Source organism: Spodoptera frugiperda, chromosome 2, assembly GCF_023101765.2.
Source record: "Spodoptera frugiperda isolate SF20-4 chromosome 2, AGI-APGP_CSIRO_Sfru_2.0, whole genome shotgun sequence".
NCBI lineage: Eukaryota > Metazoa > Arthropoda > Insecta > Lepidoptera > Noctuidae > Spodoptera > Spodoptera frugiperda.
In genome coordinates this window covers 242,728-262,074 of record NC_064213.1, presented here as the reverse complement: position 1 = coordinate 262,074, position 19,347 = coordinate 242,728, and the positions used below count along the sequence as shown (strand labels likewise).

Genomic DNA, 19,347 nt, shown 5'->3' with positions numbered 1-19,347 from the left:
CTTTAGTTAAAGAACGTAGTAAGAGTCATTCGACAAAAAACTTAATTTAAGCGTCTAATAATCGATACAGAGTACCTACAAACTGTCTTACAATACGATTCGTACAACCATTTATGAATGTAGGAGAACCATGCTTCGGCACGAATAGGCGGCTCACAGAAAACCGACGTGTAACAACGCTTACGTTGTGTTTCCTTGTATGTGTGAGGTTATCGGAGGCCCAATTAGCCCTCTTCCCAATTTTCAAATCCCTGATTACCCAACAATCCGTAAGTTCCTAACTCTTAAAAGGCTGGCAACGCCCTTGTTAAGCCTTTGGTGTTTCGGGTGTCCATGGGCAGCGGCGATTGCATACCAATCAGGTGATCCGTCAGCTCGTTTACCATAAAAAATCTATATAATTAAATGTAACCAGTACCTATACTAGTTTCAATACAATGTTTATTATATCAAAAGCGTCTTGATCCTTTAATAAATAAATAGTAATCCTATCATTTACCAGCTACCAATACAATGATGAGGACCTCAACTTTATTGGGGATTACACTCAATCCCGGAGGACGGAGTACACGGAGCTCACAGATATTGACCTTATTGGGGACAGCGATTACTAATCTTATTGCTTTGTAATAAAATTCATTTCGGTTTGGACTACACAACAGTTTTGAGGATTAAAACAGGCTTACTCTATCGAACGGGACTTGTATCAAGACATATTTTGTTGTATTTATTATTCGACATTTAGGAATATACCGAGAGTTATATTTTAAGATTCTAATAACTTGTAAAGTAATTGGTTTTTACGAGTTCCTTCAATATTTTATTTGATGTCTTTGTTCCAGTAATTGAAATCAAGTTAATGAACGATGTTATTGGTTTCATATTGGATCTTCTAGTCTATAATTGGTTTTCTAATTTTGGAAGCGAGCTCCGAACCTAGAAGTACGTAATATAACACTAAATTGGGTCCTAAGACTTCGCTATACAACGCGTCACTATCTCTTCAAATTCTATCACAAAGTTTATTCTAATGTCTATCTTGTAGCTTATTTTAAAATAATTAGATACGTAGCTTTCATTTTCTTACGGAAACAAATACATTCGTAGATAAATTGATATGAAATATCGCTTGACGTCACTTCTAAGTACATTTTATACGTAGAAATTACGTATTTGTTCCCATTCCTAAACTTTGATTCGTTTTATCTAAGTATTTTTAATCTTGTATGACAAAATATGTGTCTAATATTTTTTCATTACCTAACTGACTAACTAAATACATTTTTAATTTTCATACCCCGTCATAATCCCTATTTTCACTGAAGTTTATTTTAGTTTGTTTGACCTCTCTTATCTCTTCAACTAACGGTTGGATTTCACAAAATTCTTTTAACATTTTCACGCTAGGATACTTGTAAATGGGCCATGAGGGTGAAACCGCAGGGCAGTGTTAGTATGGCACCCTTATTAACCCTTCCACAGTCGAGTGAACTCATATACGTTCCGCAGCGATTATTTAACTATTACGCGGGTTATGGAATGTTACACGACGCTGGGATCTTCCGTTTTGGTCAGAGTTTAAACAAAGCTTTTTAATTTATTACAGACGTATTTAAATAGGTTAAAATTAATTCTTTGTCTTGTTAGTGAAGTGGTTGATAGTTAGCTATCAAGTATATATAATATATAGCTATATAATATAACTGTCAAGTAGATACTCGAATTAAAGAGTCACTTCACTTTTGATCTGCGAAATTCTCGTTCTTGAGTTCGTTTTATTTTTATAGGATAATACCCTATTTTTTTAATGTTCGTCTAGTGGATTGTGTTTTAAAATATTAGACACGTATTTTGTCTTTTCTTACAAAATTAAATACTTTCGACAATACATTGATTTGAAATATCGTGTGACGTCACGATTTACTACATTTTATAGGCCATAATGTATAATGCCATAATGACGTAGCGACCTCTCATTCCTAGACTTAAATACGTTTTATCTAAGTATTGTTTAATTATAAGTGTGTCTAATATTTTTTCATTATCTAAGTGACAGAGAACTAATATAAGTTTTTGAACTGACATGGTCACTATCACTATTATTAGAACTTATGGAAACTCACCAAAATGAATAAACATGGTAAATATCCCGTCATAAGTTCTAATAATAGACAGAGAACTAAGATATAAAATGTTATTTTCACAAGTATTTTAACTTAAAATAAAATCCACTGCAAGGAGACAACATTATTGACATAAAATTTTCTTAAAACCTAATTTTTAAAGAAAACTTCAAAAACCTAAAGGCATTCACGAAGCAAGTCTAGTTGAGGCAGGCGGTAATTAATATTAGCTTCATAGCTAGCCTCGTAAATATCTCGCCGGTCAGCCGCTAGACATGATATTAAAGGACCGACTTCACCTGCAGCAAAAATTTCAGCCATATTTATTTTTAAAACTAGCCACTGCCCGCGCCTTCGGAATAACTAAATGACTTCTGAGAGAATATCGGCTTTTTAAATAAAGTAGGCTTATTTACTCCTTAGTACATCAGCTAACTGCCAATAAAGTCCTATCAAAATCGGCTAGATAGACAGACGACATTACAACATACATACTTCCCTCCGCGCGCGCGCACGGTGCAGTGGTGCTCTTATCGCTGTTAATTATTTCTTTTATTTTTTTTTGCTATCTCCGTGGCCTATTCCGGTTTGTGTTGTTTATGTTGTGTGCCCTGTGTCTGAGTGTGGTATAAGTAAGTAGTTAGGCGAATTAATCCACGTAATTACGTTTTATGCAGCACATTTTCGGTAAGTCCATTTATTTCTTTTATTGCGGGTGGCAAGATATAAACTTGTGTGTAATTTTATAGTTTATTTCTTTATATTCGTACGAAGTTTTATTTCCAATTGTTGCCGAGAATTATATACTTAATAATAAACGATGTCGTCGCATAATGACCCGCCCGATCGTGACGGATTTCGAAAAAGCCGATTAACTCCGCGATCGCCGCCGTGTAGCTCAAAGCGGTTATTCAGCGAGATCGAATCTCCAACGTACGCGACTCCCGAGGATAGGTCGTCCAAGCGTGTACAAACCTGCGTTTCACCGAATTTGTCATCCCCGGCGAGTGAGAGTAATAAGGGCTACACAGACCTTATGACTGAGGCAACACAACTATTGTCGAAAATTAATGAAGTCGTGCTCGATTCGCGTTTAGCCACAGGCAGCAAAACAACGATCGTTGAGTTAACCCAGCGCGTCACGGGTATTGTCGCGATTTTGGCGGTGAAATCGTCCTGCGTCGAGACGAAGCTGTCGAACACGGAACGCGAGTTGGATAAATTTAAAACGTCATCATCAGTGATAGCGGACAGTAAGCCGGTGCAAAATAAGCTCTCGTATGCCGAATCGTTAAAACTGCGTTTGCCCAGCAAGATCGCGCCCGCGATGGAATCCCGCGCGCCGCTTCCGTGTGTTGTCGCCTACCCCACAACCGAGCGCTCAGCTGATTTTGCGTCGTCATCGGCGACTAAACAGGCGCTTATGAAGGCGATTAAACCTTGCGACGACGGTTTTCAAATTGTAGGAGTTAAAAAAACCGCGAAGTCGGGTGTCGTATTGCGTGTTGCTGACGAGCGGCAGATAAAGAAGCTTGAGTCCGTAGCAGCGATTCGTACCGCCGGTTTGCGTTTGGAAAAGCCAAAAGGTCGTAGGCCGCGTATCCTTGTCAAGGACATCCCGGGTTCTATGGAGGACGCCGCGTTTTTGACCTCACTGTATCGTCAAAATATTAGTGGGGAAATCTATATAAATTAAGGCACAGGGTAGTGCAGCTGAACAGTAGGTCACGAGCTGGAATTTACGTCACGAGATCATCTAATTTCACAGTAACATCTATAACTAATTTAATGACGTCACACTGTGCCGTGGCGGAGATTGCCTCAGAAAACTTTAAACTTTACGCTGTGAGCTGTTACTTTCAATATTCTGACTCAGTTACTCCTCACATTCATCACCTCCGTCACGTCTTGCAGTCGCTTGCGGGCTCCAAAATTATAATTGGCGCCGACGTTAATGCGTCTTCATCCTTATGGTATGGCAAAGTTAGGGCTACTGACATGGAGCGGCGTTGTGCCGTTGAAGAATTCATTGCCGAAATGAATCTCTCCATACATAACACCCCTGATGCACCACCTACTTTTTGCAGCCAAATGGGCGAATCTTGTATTGACGTCACACTTTCTAGTTCGGACGTTAGCTTGGATAGGTGGCGTGTCCTACCGGATGCGTCATGTAGTGACCATCGCCTGATCGTGTACGAATTTGTCTCGGGATTACCCCGGGGTCCAACGCTTTGCAGTAGTGGCTTTAGATATAAAACTAAGGGCGCGGACTGGAACTTCTTTAGCTTATTATTTGCATCTCAGGCCACAGACTTCACTCGCAAAGACCTTTCGGCAGAAGAAGGTGCTGAAATCATGTCGGATACTTTTACTTACTGTGCCGACATTGCGTTTGGTCGGGGATCCTTGACCAGTACGCGCAGATGTGACTGGTGGAATAATTATCTAGTCGAACAACGTAAATGTTTTCGTAAAGCGCGCAAACAATTAAATAGACTAAAAAAACGTAAAGTTACTGGTTTTGCATTTGATGAAGCATTGATTGCGTTTAGAGTTGCCAGGTCACGTTATAGGGCTTCAGTGGAGAAAGCTAAGGGTAACCTGTTGCGGAGAGTAGTGCAGAGGCTTGAAAGCGAGGGTCCGTGGTCGCCTCTGTACCATGAGTTCAAAGCCAATAGATCCGTCGATCTGGCGTTCGTACAGAACATAAAAGTCAACAATGTTCACACCACTGGTATTGAGGAGACAACGGAAGTTCTACTCGATGAACTCATCCCTGACGATGTATCCGAGACAGATAGCGATTATCATCAACAGATTAGGTCGTGGGCGGCTATACCACCCAATTCACCGGTGTCTGATCTACCTTCCATCAATGAGCTCGTAACTGTTATTAAAACGTTGCCTATGAATAAATCGTCTGGTGAGGATAAAGTTTCAAATAAAATGATAATAGAAGCGTGCAAATCTGCGGCTGACGCGATCCTGTCTGTCTTTAATCGTTGTATAGCGGAGGGCGTCTTTCCTCGTATATGGCGACGTGGATTCATTCGCATAATACCTAAGAATGGAAATAAACCACCCGATGACCCTAAGTCATACCGGCCTATTACGCTTTTACCATCATTAGGAAAACTTCTTGAGCGGCTTATCGTTCCTCGTTTGCTGCCCGGTGGACCGAAATTTCACAATAATCAATTTGGTTTTACTGTGGGTAAATCTACTGTAGACGCAGCTCTCTCTGTCCGAACCATAGTGACTTCGTCTGAGCACAAATATGTAGTAGGCATTTTTCTAGACATTTCCGGTGCCTTTGATAACGCGTGGTGGCCAATGCTACTCCTTAAACTGAAGGGTCGTGGTTGCTTTAGTAACATATACAAACTATTATACACTTATTTTCTTCATGGTTCTGTAAAACTGAAACTTGGTAATTTTTCTAGGTCGAAGTCGTTGTCAATGGGATGTCCTCAGGGCTCGGTTATTGGCCCGTATCTGTGGAATTTAGGGTTTGATGACTTGCTCGCGACCCCCCTTCCTTCTGGTTGTACGTTGACTGGATATGCGGATGATGGCCTTTTGTTAATACAATCAAATACTCGAGCCGGACTAGAGAATTTAGCTAAGGACTGCCTCAGTAGGATCTCGCGATGGGGCGAACGTAATCGATTAACTTTTGCACCCCATAAAACCTATCAATTATTGCTTAAAGGAAATTTGAAATCATGGCCGTCTATTAAATTCAATAACGTTCCCGTCAAACGTAAGGAGTCGGTTTGCTATCTCGGTCTAGTCCTAGAAAAAAACTTTTCTTTTATTGAACATATTAAGACTATTAGTGAGAAAGCCAAAAACAATTTCTATGCGCTCACGCGAATTTCGAAGGCTACCTGGGGTCTCTCTTTTCTTACGCTCAGAACCATCTACGGAGCAACCTACCTGGGATGCGTGTGCTACGGGGCACCAGTGTGGGCTGATAGGGCCACAATAGGCGCGGTACGGCGAAAGCTTCTCCAAGGTCAGCGTCTAGCCTTGATCTTTCTGTGTAAGGCTTATAGGACGGTTAGCACAGAGGCCCTACCTGTGCTCGCGGGACTACTTCCAGTCGATCTTGAGGTGCAGCGACGTGCTGCCATGTACTATAATGCGAGACCTAACTTTTCCGCAAACTTTCTAGCACAACGTGATCGAAGCAAAATTGATAGATTGCTCAAGCCTTTAACGGACGTCTGGGATGAACTTCTGACTGAGTGGCAGTGTAGATGGGAATCTTCTACCAAGGGCCGCCACCTCTATCAATTCTTTCCATCCGTGCATGAGCGTCTGGAGAGGACATGGTTGGAGGTGGATCACTGTGTTGCCCAATTTCTTACTGGCCATGGCAACTTTAAAAGCAAATTGTTCTCATTTAAACTCGTTGATTCACCATGGTGCCAATGTTCGACAGCGGAGTTGCAACATGAGCAATCCGCCCATCACATACTCTGGGAGTGTGGTCTCTGGCAATCTGAGCGTGACACTATGTTGGATAATTTAATTGTTTCATCAGGTGTAGTTTATTACACGGACCTTGTGGAGTCTCGAGCAAATTTCCGTGCTTTTAGGCGTTTTTGCCATACTTATTATTGGAAGCAAGAATAACAGCTCACACATAGGACCCACTTAGTTTCAAGCCAAATTTCCGTGGTACTTGGCGACTGGGCTTCTCCCAGTTGTGCAGTCTCTTTTGTGCCTTAAGGCTTAAGTCATCCTGTCTCCTGCATTAAATTCACCGAGGGAAGTGGAAACTATCGTTTTCTTTTCTTCTCCTCTAATAACATCTTCTGATTTGTTTCGTTGCGGGATCCAAGACAGTCATTCATTTCCCTGGGACGCGCCGGACTTCAGTGTTCCGGTGTTTTCATGTTTGTATCTACTGTAGATCCTGGCTTACAGGAGTTGCAGCGGTATGGGAGGTTGTGGCGGGCTTGTCCCATAAAAAAAAGACGACATTACAAAAAATTATAAAAATGTGATTTGGGTGTATGCTGTATGTATTTCGTAGGTTATTTTGTTGTAATAACACACACACATACTCCAATTTTATTTTTTAGGCCAGATAATATGCAGTTTCTTTTAAGAGTTGCAGTATTCTCAATGATATGAAGTAGTGATAAGGTTGCATAATTGATGAGAAAACTATTCAAAGATGAATAATGAGTTTTCTTTAATATTTCAGCTTATGATAACAATAATTCGTTTATTACTAACAGGATATTGCAGTTTTTTATAGCATAGTATAAGTTATGTAGCATAGTAGACTGCACGGTTGGCGCGGTGGTTAAGCAACTGGCTGCCCGTGCAACGTGTTGCGGGTTCAATTCCCGGAGCAATTCTTTGTGTGATCTACAAATAGTTTTTTCAGGTCTGGGTGTCATGAGCAAAAAGAATATTTGTAAATGCACCCACTGACATAGGAAAAAAGACTCAGTAGTAGCACGGAATCTGGAATTGGTGGATCGAAGTTTGGCCACAATCTCGCCTAGTGGCAAGCGATGAGGCGGCTTACGATGAAGCTATCGTTATGGACCAAAGGAACTAAGGTAGTGGCATCGATAAATAAATGAAAATCCGTAAATATGTTCATAGTATAATAGTCAGGTATAAAATGAGTGAGTATCACAACAGTCCACTTGACGTCAGTAAACTGTCACAAGGCGGTGTCGAGCTCGTGTCTCTGCAGTCCAAGGTTCACGTGGCCGTACTCCTCCATCGGAACTTGGTGGTGGTCTGGAACAAAGGCAAAGGAGGATTTATTTCTCAGGAACCAACTTTCGACTGTACGGTTGGCGCGATGGCTGGGCAACTGGCTGCCGTGCAACAAGCAACTCTTTGTGTGATCCAAAAATAGTTGTTTCGAGTTTGGGTGTCATGTGTATGTGAACTTGTATGTTTGTAAACGCACCCACGACACAGGAGAAAATCCTAGTGTGGGGCAACGTTAATAAAAAAAGAAAAACTAATAAACAAATAGGATTATATTGAGTTTTAATTGGGTTCAGATGAAGATTATTATTTTAGATGTAACTGATTATAACCTGCCTTCTACAATCTACTAAGGCTGACGCTATATTATATATACGCTATATTATAAGGTTGACGCTAAAGAAGCTTCTCAGTTTGAACTATTGACGTATGTGTATGTTTGTGCGTGATTATCGCGCGATTGGTTGAACGGATTTTGTTACGGTTTTCAGCATAGTAGTTTTAGGGACTTTATTAAAGGAAAAATAAGGTAATAAAGAAAATTTTAGGCGCTACCTTACTTAAAGAAAAATTAAGTTATTCCATGAACACACTTTATTTTTCGCCATTGAAAATAATAAAGTGTAAAAATTTGTTTTTCAGGTGTAGTGACACATAAGGTGGCGTCATTTATGTAACTACGTAAATATAAAGGTGACCTTTGTTTTTTAATACATTCAAATAGATTGTAATGTAAATGGCCGATTTACAACGCGCAATCTTATGAAGTGAAACAATTTACTTTATATACATTATGTAATTGTTTGTTAAGGCTCTTCATCAACGAGATAAACTACTTGCAGTATTATATTCTGTAAAATATTTGGATTTGATTTATTTATGAACATCTCAATTGTTATTTACTTTATATTGTTATAAAAAATTGGTATAAATGAATAATATTCACTATCATAATAACTCATACTGTATTAGTTTTCAATTACGAAATGAATTTTATTTTTCAGCAATTTTTCTTTATAAATAAACTTACTATAGTAATTTATGGGTTTGATAAATCTTTTCGAATTACGATTTGATTTAGTATCTAGTATAAGATCAATTTTATTAGCACGCTTTTATTATTATAAAATAAAATGGTGATTTATCGAAATCACACGTCACGCTGATTTAATAGCTGAAATAAATTGTTGTGTAGGTGTGAGTAATATCCACAAATATTAAACTTGCCATTACCATTACAATTGGTGTACCAACTTTATTCAATATCTAATCCATCTTGTAAGTAATGTTATTATGGACTTTATAAGTGAGTGTTTTTATTCTCCAATACATCTAATATCCGTGTACCGTTAGTATGAGTTTCATTTACATTTAAAGTAATCGAAACGAAAGCGCGTTCGGCGCTTTGATTTGCCGTTTCGCGTAAACCAAACTTACATACATACAAACGTATGTTTGTTCGCAAATATCTCGCGTTTGACTGAACTGATTTTGATGCGGTTTAGAGCATAGTATTTTTCAGACTTAGGAGGTAAAGAAAACTGACCCCTCACCCCAAAGGTCCCCTTTTAAAAAAGAGATTGTTTAATTAACCTTAATTATCCAAGTACACCATCGACATAACACATGCACCTACACAGGTAGCTACCTAGCTACGTACATTTACCTATGTAGGTATACCTCACATAGTAAGTAAGTACGTACCAATAACTCCATTGTAGTGTCCCAGCCGGTGCTTATCGTGGTGATTGATGTGGTCCCAGGGCTGTCGCTCGTGGCTCGCGCACGTCGTGTAAACAACGGCGCTCAGCATGTGCAGGCTCGCCAGGCTCAGCATTATCACTCGCCAGCCTTCCACGCGCGACTGTCAACGGTTATTGCTGTGTTTAGTACTGATCTTTATTTATTGTAGCTATATATAGAAATATATGGATTTATTAATTCATGTCTTATAAAAATTATAGGTAACTAGGATATTATTATTATTTGCTAAGATGTTAAGAAAAATAGTCTATAGAACATCAAGAGTAATCACGTGGATAATAATTACGATTAAGAAAAGATACAGGGGAATACGACTATATGAAATTTTAATTATTCAGTACTGTGATTGTGATGCAATCTGCGCACGCTGCTCATGATGAGGAGTCCCTCTGAGACTCGAAACTAGTAGAGCTTTTCTTCATTAATTTATGTGAATAAACCATGATTTTTAGTTAATTTAGTATGTCTCACGATAGTTATTATGAATTATTTTTTCCACTAGGTTTATTTATTCATTTGATAAGGAATATCAGTTAACATTTGTCAAGTCTTCTCCCAATTAGTTTTTGAAGTTAAAACCTTAAACTCAACATTAACCAAATGGCACATTAAATGAAACGACAAGGGAAAATAAACCTAACAGCAAGTTACTTAACACTCAAAATAATTAGTTTCACTCTCTGTCTCTTACCATATCATCCCCAAGTATGAGTCCAGCCACGAAGGGCACGGCCGCCCCCACCGCGCTGCTGACAGTGCAGGAGATGGTCATCAGCGTGCCGCAGTAGTTCTCCGACATGTCCTTGTAAGTACTCTGGTGGTGGAACAATGAAAGCGTTGAGGAACACAATAATAAAGCATTAACATTTGGTTAAAATAAAAATGTTAAATAGAATGAATCCACAGACTATTAAAATTACTTTTTCAGACCTTTTTTTTTTTTTTTTTCAGAGGGGGGAAAATCATCCAATATCTTCTCCCGCTTTGGGCAAGGCGAGAGGGAGTGTCAGACTCTTACTGACTAAAACCCACCCCGTTCCTTCTCCTGCTTTTCGAGCCGGAGCCCCGGTAAACCCGCTAGGTAGTCCGCAGCTCCGGATCAGGCATCAGCCCTTGGGCCCCATCTGTGGTGGTCTGATGGCTCTTTGAGGCGCGCGCGGAACGCGACGCGCCGCACGCACGGGTCTGGATCTGGTCGGGCGGCGAGCTACCCCTCCTCGCCGTCCGCAGACCCGGTGGCCGGAGATCGTCTCGCGATCCCCTACGCCCGGAGTGTCTCTCGCGACGGCTGGGGCGTGAGGAGGTAATTGTTCTCTCACGCGCCCCGCCTCCTCCTTAGCTAGCATGACTGCTTCGCAGAAGGAGGAGACGGCATCCCAGAACTCTCGCTCCGCACCATGGCCTGAACCAGTGCCGGGCGCGAGAGGTCGCCGTCGCCGACCACATCCCTGAGGACTTGGCGGTGCTCAGCCCACGCAGGGCACACCGCCACCGTATGTTCTACCGTGTCCTCCGGGCGGTCCTCACAGTGATGACACCCGGGCGTTTCCTCCCGCCCAATAAGGAACAGGAACCTACCGAAACTCCCATGTCCGGTAAGCACCTGCGTCAGGCGGTAGGTGAGGACGCCGTGGCGCCTCTCTAGCCACTCCTCAAAGAGGGGACTTACCGCTGCAATGACAGCGAGCCCAGCCCTCGGTTGCGACAGTCGTTGCTGCCATTCCGCCATGAGATCGCGCCGGAGCTCGTCCCGCCACGCACTGATCTGGCGCGGCAGTGGAGTTTCGCCCCGGCGACACGCGTCGGCGCGCAAACTGAAGACGCGCGCGAGCACCTTCGCCTCCAAATCCCACGGCGGTAATCCGGCAAGGAGGTTCGCCGCCTCTCCGGAGATCGTGCGATATCCTCGGATCACCCGGATGGCCATGACCCTCTGAGACGTGAGCAGCGCCCGAGCTGGTCGCCGCATCAGGTTCGGCGCCCAACAGGGGCGCCGTAGAGGGCCATGGACCGCACGATCCCCGCGTACAACCTCCGGCAGGAGGCATTTGGCCCCCCGAGGTTTGGCAGGAGCCGCTTAAGCGCAGCCCCCGTCCGTTCCAACTTAGGAGCCAAACGTCGAAAGTGTTCCACGAAGTTCCAGTCGACTATAAAGGACGAGTCCTAGATAGTCGCATAGTAGTCATATACGCCGATGGAAACCCCTCCCGGCCGATTTGACCCACATGACGTGTAATGGCCTAGCTGTTGCGGCGTGTATTCGGACCTATCAACAACAGTCGCAACCGCTCTCGCCATTAAGTTGGCCGCCGCCTGGTGCGACCTCCCGTGCGCTAACACTAGCGTATCGTCGGCGTAACAAATTACGCCGACGCCGTTCGGGAGGTCGGTGCGCAACACCCAGTCGTAACCGATATCCCACAGGAGCGGTCCCAAAACCGAACCCTGTGGAACACCGCGCGACATCTCTCGCCGTTTCCATTCGCCCTGGTGACCGGGGTATATGACATACCTGTCTGTCAGGTAAGCCTCGATTATACGACGGAGGTAGGTAGGCACCCGGTGATACCGGAGTGCCTCCAGTATGCAGCTCCAGGGTAGGGAGTTGAAGGCGTTGGCGATGTCCAGAGACACCGCCACTACGACCTTACCCCTGGACACTGCAGTCCACTTTTTCAGACCTTACTGGTTACATACAGTATTTTTATAGTTCAAACAGTAGTTAGATATGGGACGTTAAATTTATATGTGTGGTTTGAAGATACTCGTCTTCTATTAATTTAAAGTCACACCGGGGCTCATTAAAAACGGACTTGAAGCTGCTATTAGCCCTGGTGTGTTATAAATAGGGTACACGAGTAAACCGTAAATGTAATTGAAAGTACACACATATACAAACATTTCTAGTATTTCCATGAACCCACCAAAAAGCCACAGAACTGGAAGCCGAGCAACGCCAATATTGCTGTAACCACGAGCAGCGCCGCGCAGGACCACTCGCGCGGGAAGTTCGGCAGCACTGTCAATCCCATCACGATACCAAACGCACCTGCCAAATTAATTAGCGGATTTTATTAATTATTATGTTATCGGCTTACTCACGTACTGTTTTGACGAGGAACTCGACTAGTTTCAAGCCATGCTAGAGGCTCATACTCAAAACAGTACGTGAGTAAGCCGATAACATAATAATTAATTTAGTATGTCTCACGAAAGTTACAATAAAATAATAGCGGATTGTAAATTAATATCGTCGTATCGTCGCACCTTTTATCCTTGAAGGGGTATGCAGAGGTGCATTATTGCACGTAATGCCACTGTACAATGTACACCCACTTTTCACCGTTTGTGTTATAAGTCCCATTAAATAGGAAGTGAGCCTATTGCCATATACTAGGCACAAATCCAGACTCCGTTTTACTACTGAAAATTTTTCCGAAAACCTGAAAAAAGTCCAGTAATACTTTACCCGACATAGGAATCGAACCCAAGACCCCTTGCCCAGCAGTTGCACTTGCGACCACTCGGCCAACGAGGCAGTGTCAGTCAGTTTAAATTAATACTGCAAGTAATATCATCGGTTTCCTGAATTGATTCCCTTTGTCACAAAGAGAATACTTTATTCGACGTAAAATGTCATTCATTAGCGATAAGGGCAGTAACAGTGAGACTAAATATTCATTCATATGATCGAGCTCGTCTAATGAACAAATAATAAAATTGTAGTTACCATCCGATGGTAATGTGTTTCTATATTAGAATCAAATGGTATTATTATTGGTGTTTTTTACTATGACAAAAAAGTTATCGTCCATCGAGCGATTAGTTTAAGTGCTACCGTGCCGAATGCTCGGTTTTAAAACCTACTTTAAGCCGCCTTTGGAAGTGCTTTTAGAATTAGAAATGGATAGCGATTCTTAGAAGGACTACACTCGAATGAAATTTGGATTCCAGTTACTAAGAAGTGTACTTAATTATTATTTCAATGTCCCTTAATGGCAGACGATTTTTGGAAACAGTATCTTTTATGTATTCAGTATTCATTTACCCGTCTCACTTATTCATCTTTTTTTTGAGGGGGGAAAATTATCCAATGACTTCTCCTGCCTTGGGCGAGGCGAGAGGGAGTGTCAGAGTCAGACTCTTACTGACTAAAAACCACCCCGTTCCTTCTCCTGCTTTTCGAACCAGAGCCCCGGTAAACCCGCTAGGTAGCCCGCAGCTCCGGACACTTATTCATCTAGTGGTAGATTTAACAGTATGAACTTTAAAGTGTTTCAATACGTACCTAAACCATTGATAAGTTTCCTGTAGAAGCCGGCACTGAAGATGTAGTGGATGTACCGGATCGTGTAGACCCAGTCGATGAACGGACTCATCACTGTGTACGTGACAGCCATCGCGATGAACGGGAACATCGAGTACCATGCACTCTGTAATAAAGTCAATGTTAAAAGTCAAAAAATATTTACTTCAAATAGACTAGGAAGGCACTTTTGAACGTCAAAGCAAATAGGGTATAATAATGTTAACAATTTCAGTCTGTCTGTCAGTCAGTCCTCTAGTTACTCCATTTGCTCGTTCCAAAGTGTAGATTCCTATGAAGAAGAACGAGCAAGAAACTCCTTAAAATGCCTTAAAAAAACAAATTTAAATTTTGTGAAGTTTTATGCTCTTGTCAGCGACTTCGCGTATAAAAACTGTAACTTTTCCCATTATTTTGGCCTTAACCCCATCTTTGTTTTATGGTCCGTTGTTGTTGCTGCTGCAATATCTAAGGGTACTTCAAGCCAACAACAGCTCTTTAAGACAAACGCTTTTAGCTATATTTACATTGTTTATAATTATACATAATCCTCCATTTTATTTTTAATAATAAGAATCATACTAATAATCTACATGTGAAATTATACTGAAACTACTGAACGGATATTGATGAAATTTGGTACACAGACAGGGTATGAGTTGCTGACTTGGGTACTGACTTGGGTATTAGGATACTTTTTATCCCACGGTAACGTGGGCAAAACCACTGGCAGAATCTAGTTAAAAATAATTAGTTACTAAAGACAATAATAAATAATTACAGTTTATTGTATGCTTATACTCACGTTTTCCAAAGATAATCCATATGTCATCAAATAAGAAGGTGTATGCACGATTAAGAACACAAAGATTGCGTTACTAGATGCGTGTGCGCCGGCCACCGCCCAGAATCTCATTGATTTCAGAATCTCTCTCCATGGACGGTTTACTTCTTTCTACATATAAAAACAAAGCTTTAGTTATTGCGTAAAATCAGTCCTTACATAAAAGCTACAAAAATATTATTTACAATTCACATTTTTTTTACGAAAGACACGAATGTTTTCTTTTGTTTTTATCATTTGTCTTTCTTCTTTTGTCCAGTTATAGCCAAACAATATCATAATTTCTACAATGAAATAATTTTACGGTGGTAAGTACGGTGTCGACTTTTTAAAATCATTACAATCATGTCTAACCTTCTTATAATTAATCAGAGTACTCTTGATGAACTCCTTCTCAGCGTCTCCAACAGCCTGGTGGTCTCCAGGCGAGCTGGCCGTCAGGGTACCAGATATGATGGCCATGGATAGAGCCAGCATCGCCAGGGAGTAGTACACCAGCTCCCAACCGAGCGGTGCTGATGACAGCAGGCCAGATACTGGGAAAGCTGTGATTATTCCTATCTGGACACCTGTGGATTTGGAGAAGGAAAATAAAAATTAAGTATTGTGATACTCGTTTTGTTTTCATAAGGTTTTGAATATTTATTTTAGTACTTTAAGTAATAAGATCGTGTAATATGGAATGAGAATATTGCCTAAGCACGTTTGCAAACTCCGAATTTTTTTTATATGATCCAAAAATCGAAACAGAGACTTAGACTGCACGATTGGTGCGGTGGCTGGGCAACCGGCTGCCGTGCAATGTGTAGTAGGTTCGATTACCGCACGGAGCAACTTTTTGTGTGATCCACAAATTGTTGTTTCGGGTCTGGGTGTCATGTACATGTGAAATTGTATGTTTGTAAATGCACCCACGACACAGGAGATAATCCTAATGTGGGGCGACGTTTTTTAAATAAACGAACAATAAACAAATGATAAACGAGAGAAAAATAAAACAATCGAAAAGGGTGACAAACAAAATTGAGTAACTTGAGTAGTGTTACAAACTTGAGTGAATTCTCTAGTAGCCATCATTAAGTACTGTCAACTGTAGATAAGAATCAGTGTCGACAGCATCTTCAGAGTGAAGAGTCTTGATTAGAGAAGTAGTTAATTGTGGATGAAGAGGGTCATGAGAAAATTAAAAGTATGATGATTTTTTAAATTAGGATGTTTTTGTGTTAATTACGTCTAATTAAAAAAAAGGAAAATGCAATTATAGACCCGGCTAATTAATTTTATGGAACCTTCTGATGATGAGACATTAAAGAAAGTATTTTGACTAAAAGAAAGCAGAGGTTTAAAATGGTAAGTAAAAATTGTATAATGTGTTAATTAAATTAGTATGCATGGGAGGTACCGCTTAGGGGAGGGGGGTGCGAGTATTGTAAGAGAATTGTCTTTTTATACGGCGGCGCCATGCATACTAAGTAATACATGGACTTGGAATATTATGGAATTAATTAGAATGTGGGGCATGTCTTGGAATGTATTCTGATATTAAGGTTTTTATTAAATTAAAGATTGTGGTGAACTGAAACTGGCTTTATAATGAAGATTGTAAGACGTTTAGATTATTTTACGCGTATAATGTTCTAAACATACATATACAAATTAAAAACTTAAACCCAAACCCAGAAGAACAAATTGTGGATCCTATAGAAGAATTGAACCGTTGTGACAAAACCCAGCCATCCAATCGTATATTACGCTAACCAGGCATACGTTTCCGAAATATATTTATATTACCTCCATATATTAAACAACTGAAGATTTTCCTCTCATTGGGCGGCATCCACTGCTCGAACAGAGAGCGGTTGACTGTGTGGAAGCAGGCGTGGGCCATCCCCATGAACAGCATGGCGTTGCACGCGGCTACCCAACCACCCTGTAGTGTGGAAACCACAAGTTATTAATAAAAATGAAAAGTACGTAAATAACAAAAAAATAATAAAGATAGGTGTTTAAGTCTTTTTCTACAAAATTCTTATTTTTACATTTGATGGGTTGATGTTTCGCCTGATGGTAAGTGATGAATGATGATACCCACGATGGAATACGTCTGCCCAAATAGGACTCGTGGCTTTGAAACCCAGGTTATACCCATCATGAAATTTTTGAAACCTTGATATTTGATTGTAAGCGTTGATACAAATCCCGGACGTCTAACTCAATGGTCACTCGATCAATCAACTAATAAACAAACTAGATTACATCATCTTTTAGTAATATACCTTGTTAATAATAGTAGGCATCGCGACACACAGTGCACCGTTGATCAAAAGGATGACAGTGGTCTGCAGTTTCCCACCAAATCTCCTCAGGAACAGTTCAGATGGCAGCACCATCAACGCGTATCCAAAGAAGAAGGATGATAGAACTGAACCTTGAATTTTCCCGTCCCAGTTGTGGATCTGGAAACAAAAGAAATGATGTAAGGATTAAGTAAAAGTGCGTAGTTTGGTTTGTGTACATAAACAAGTGATAAAAAGTGTTTTGTAGATATGTTTTGTTTGTTCATTTTTTGTTTTTCAGATCTGACACACATTTTAATTTATGATATGTGATTATGTCTGGCGTTGGTCTGGTGGGTGATTTGATTATTAAGTTTAAGTTTTTCGTTTTATTGAGTCTAATCCATCTCAATCAATCCATAATATTGAAGGAAAGAAAATTGATGTATACTAAAAACTAAATCTTTATCATCTTTTTCTTCAATGAATTAGGTACTACTTGTACATTTTTCTCATTGTGTGATGCCTAGAAATTATTTACCTTTATGTAAGTATCATCTCTTCTCGTGGGGTCTATGATTGCCAGCACAGCGACCCCCATGGACCCCCTAATGAACCCCATGCTGATGGCGCTCGCCAGCATGTACATCATCTGTATGTGCCGGACTCCGATCTTGAAGCCTGGGGAAACATCATCAGAATCTTATATTCACGTTATCAACAATGGTCCTTGTTATCGAGTTTTTCACGTGAACTTATACCTTGGGGTAACTTGTGGGGATTTCCCACAAGCAATTGATGCAATAAAATAGTAGGTGAGCATTTTTAATACAGAGATTCCTTTTACAAGCCACCACTAAAAATATTTACTGAAAGATCCTCATTGTACAATCTTAGCAAAGATTGTAGTTAGTTAATTTAAATAATATGTATACGTATCTGTTGGTCACTTACCAGTTTTCGTAATGACTCCATAGTAACCATCTTCGAATTGGTATCTAAAAAACTCGACGTCCATTTTGTACGGCCACAAATTAAAATCAAATTACAACAACGCTCTATAACATAGACTGGTACTGAAAAAATATGTTTACAATTACATCTATCTATTATCTCCGTTATCTCGCAGACTATTACTGAAACAATAAACTATTAGCTTTTAGTAAATAACGCTGATTTCGTACGTAAACAAAACTATCTCTAAAAGTTTGTTAGCGTCAATAAACATTGTACTTCATCACGTCTCGTCAAGACTCAATTTTCAATGGACTGAAGGTTTCAATTGTGAATGTCAAAGTGTGTTCTATTTAGTTGAGTGTGTGTAACTTGTGATTTAGCCGCAGACGTGATGCGTGACAAATACACGGCGGGCTGACGTCGGCCGAGGCTCAGGAGAATGTACACGTCACGTTGTCAGTAAAATTTGAAGAAAATATTTTGACACATCATTTCAAGGAGTAAATTGAGTTCGTTGTATTAGAATTGGAAAGGTTGAATGAATTGTAAATGAGAAAGTGTTTGGAGGGATTTAAAAGCGTGTCAGACTGCGCGCGATGTGAAGTGCGCGGCCGTAGTTCGCACTACACCTACACGTAATTCAACCTTCAGTGAATTTACCTAACAAAGTGGTGGGGAACAGAAGCACAAAGCTAATTCTATGCAAATACTAAATCTTTCCACCAGTTTATGAAATTATGTGATGAATCTAATGTTTATTTTATTTAGATCTTTAACGATGGTGATATTTCTGTTATTTTTATATTCCGTTCAGTTTCCATTTCAAAATAAATTTTATGCTTTAGGCTTACTCACGTACCTGTTTGATGAGGAGCTCGACTAGTTTCAACCCATTCTAGAGGCTCATATTCATTTGTAGTATCGATATCTCACAGAACTGGTTGTGGGGTTCAGGATAGTCGTTTGTGTAAGATTGCCATTTAGCCGAATCTGGATAGAAAAATAAAAATTACTCATACCTATGAAAAAGAAGGAGAGTTGTTAATTATTACGTAACTATTTGACGAGGAACTCGACTAGTTTCAAGTTAAAGGCATATAATTATTACAGCGACGTCGCTAAAACATAATTTTATTAATGTAGTATGTCTCACGAATGTTATAATATAAACATTGACAAAATTGTGTTTATAACTTTTGGTTTGATATTCAATAGTCATGTGTGGTTTCACCACTATATTATTTTAATACCAGCAGTACCAGCTACTTCTGGCTTCGCTCCTCCTATCGGTCTTAGCTTTATATTTTCTAGCCTATATGTTTTCTCAAC

General features: G+C 40.5%; 1 protein-coding gene across 1 annotated transcript; it reads right to left on the bottom strand.

The window, feature by feature from the left end:
* Positions 1-7,742: 7,742 nt before the first annotated feature.
* LOC118269245 (putative inorganic phosphate cotransporter) lies at positions 7,743-18,999 on the bottom strand. The gene is made up of 12 exons (XM_035584256.2): positions 18,878-18,999; positions 18,016-18,137; positions 17,603-17,742; positions 17,062-17,241; positions 16,577-16,715; positions 15,140-15,354; positions 14,747-14,896; positions 13,924-14,068; positions 12,560-12,684; positions 10,327-10,449; positions 9,576-9,735; positions 7,743-7,895 (listed from the first exon to the last, which is right to left on the bottom strand). The coding sequence occupies exons 2-12, from the start codon at positions 18,077-18,079 to the stop codon at positions 7,816-7,818; spliced, it is 1,521 nt and encodes a 506-aa protein (XP_035440149.2). The 5' UTR covers positions 18,080-18,137; positions 18,878-18,999; the 3' UTR covers positions 7,743-7,815.
* Between the last annotated feature and the right edge of the window lie 348 nt (positions 19,000-19,347).

Excerpts from the sequence above, each read along its gene's own strand:
- LOC118269245 (XM_035584256.2), bottom strand. The coding sequence starts at position 18,079 with ATGGACGTCGAGTTTTTTAGATACCAATTCGAAGATGGTTACTATGGA. Across the intron at positions 17,242-17,602 it reads GAGATGATACTTACATAAAG|ATCCACAACTGGGACGGGAA; the intron begins GTAAATAATTTC and ends TTTTGTTTCCAG. Across the intron at positions 16,716-17,061 it reads TGCCTACTATTATTAACAAG|GGTGGTTGGGTAGCCGCGTG; the intron begins GTATATTACTAA and ends TCCACACTACAG.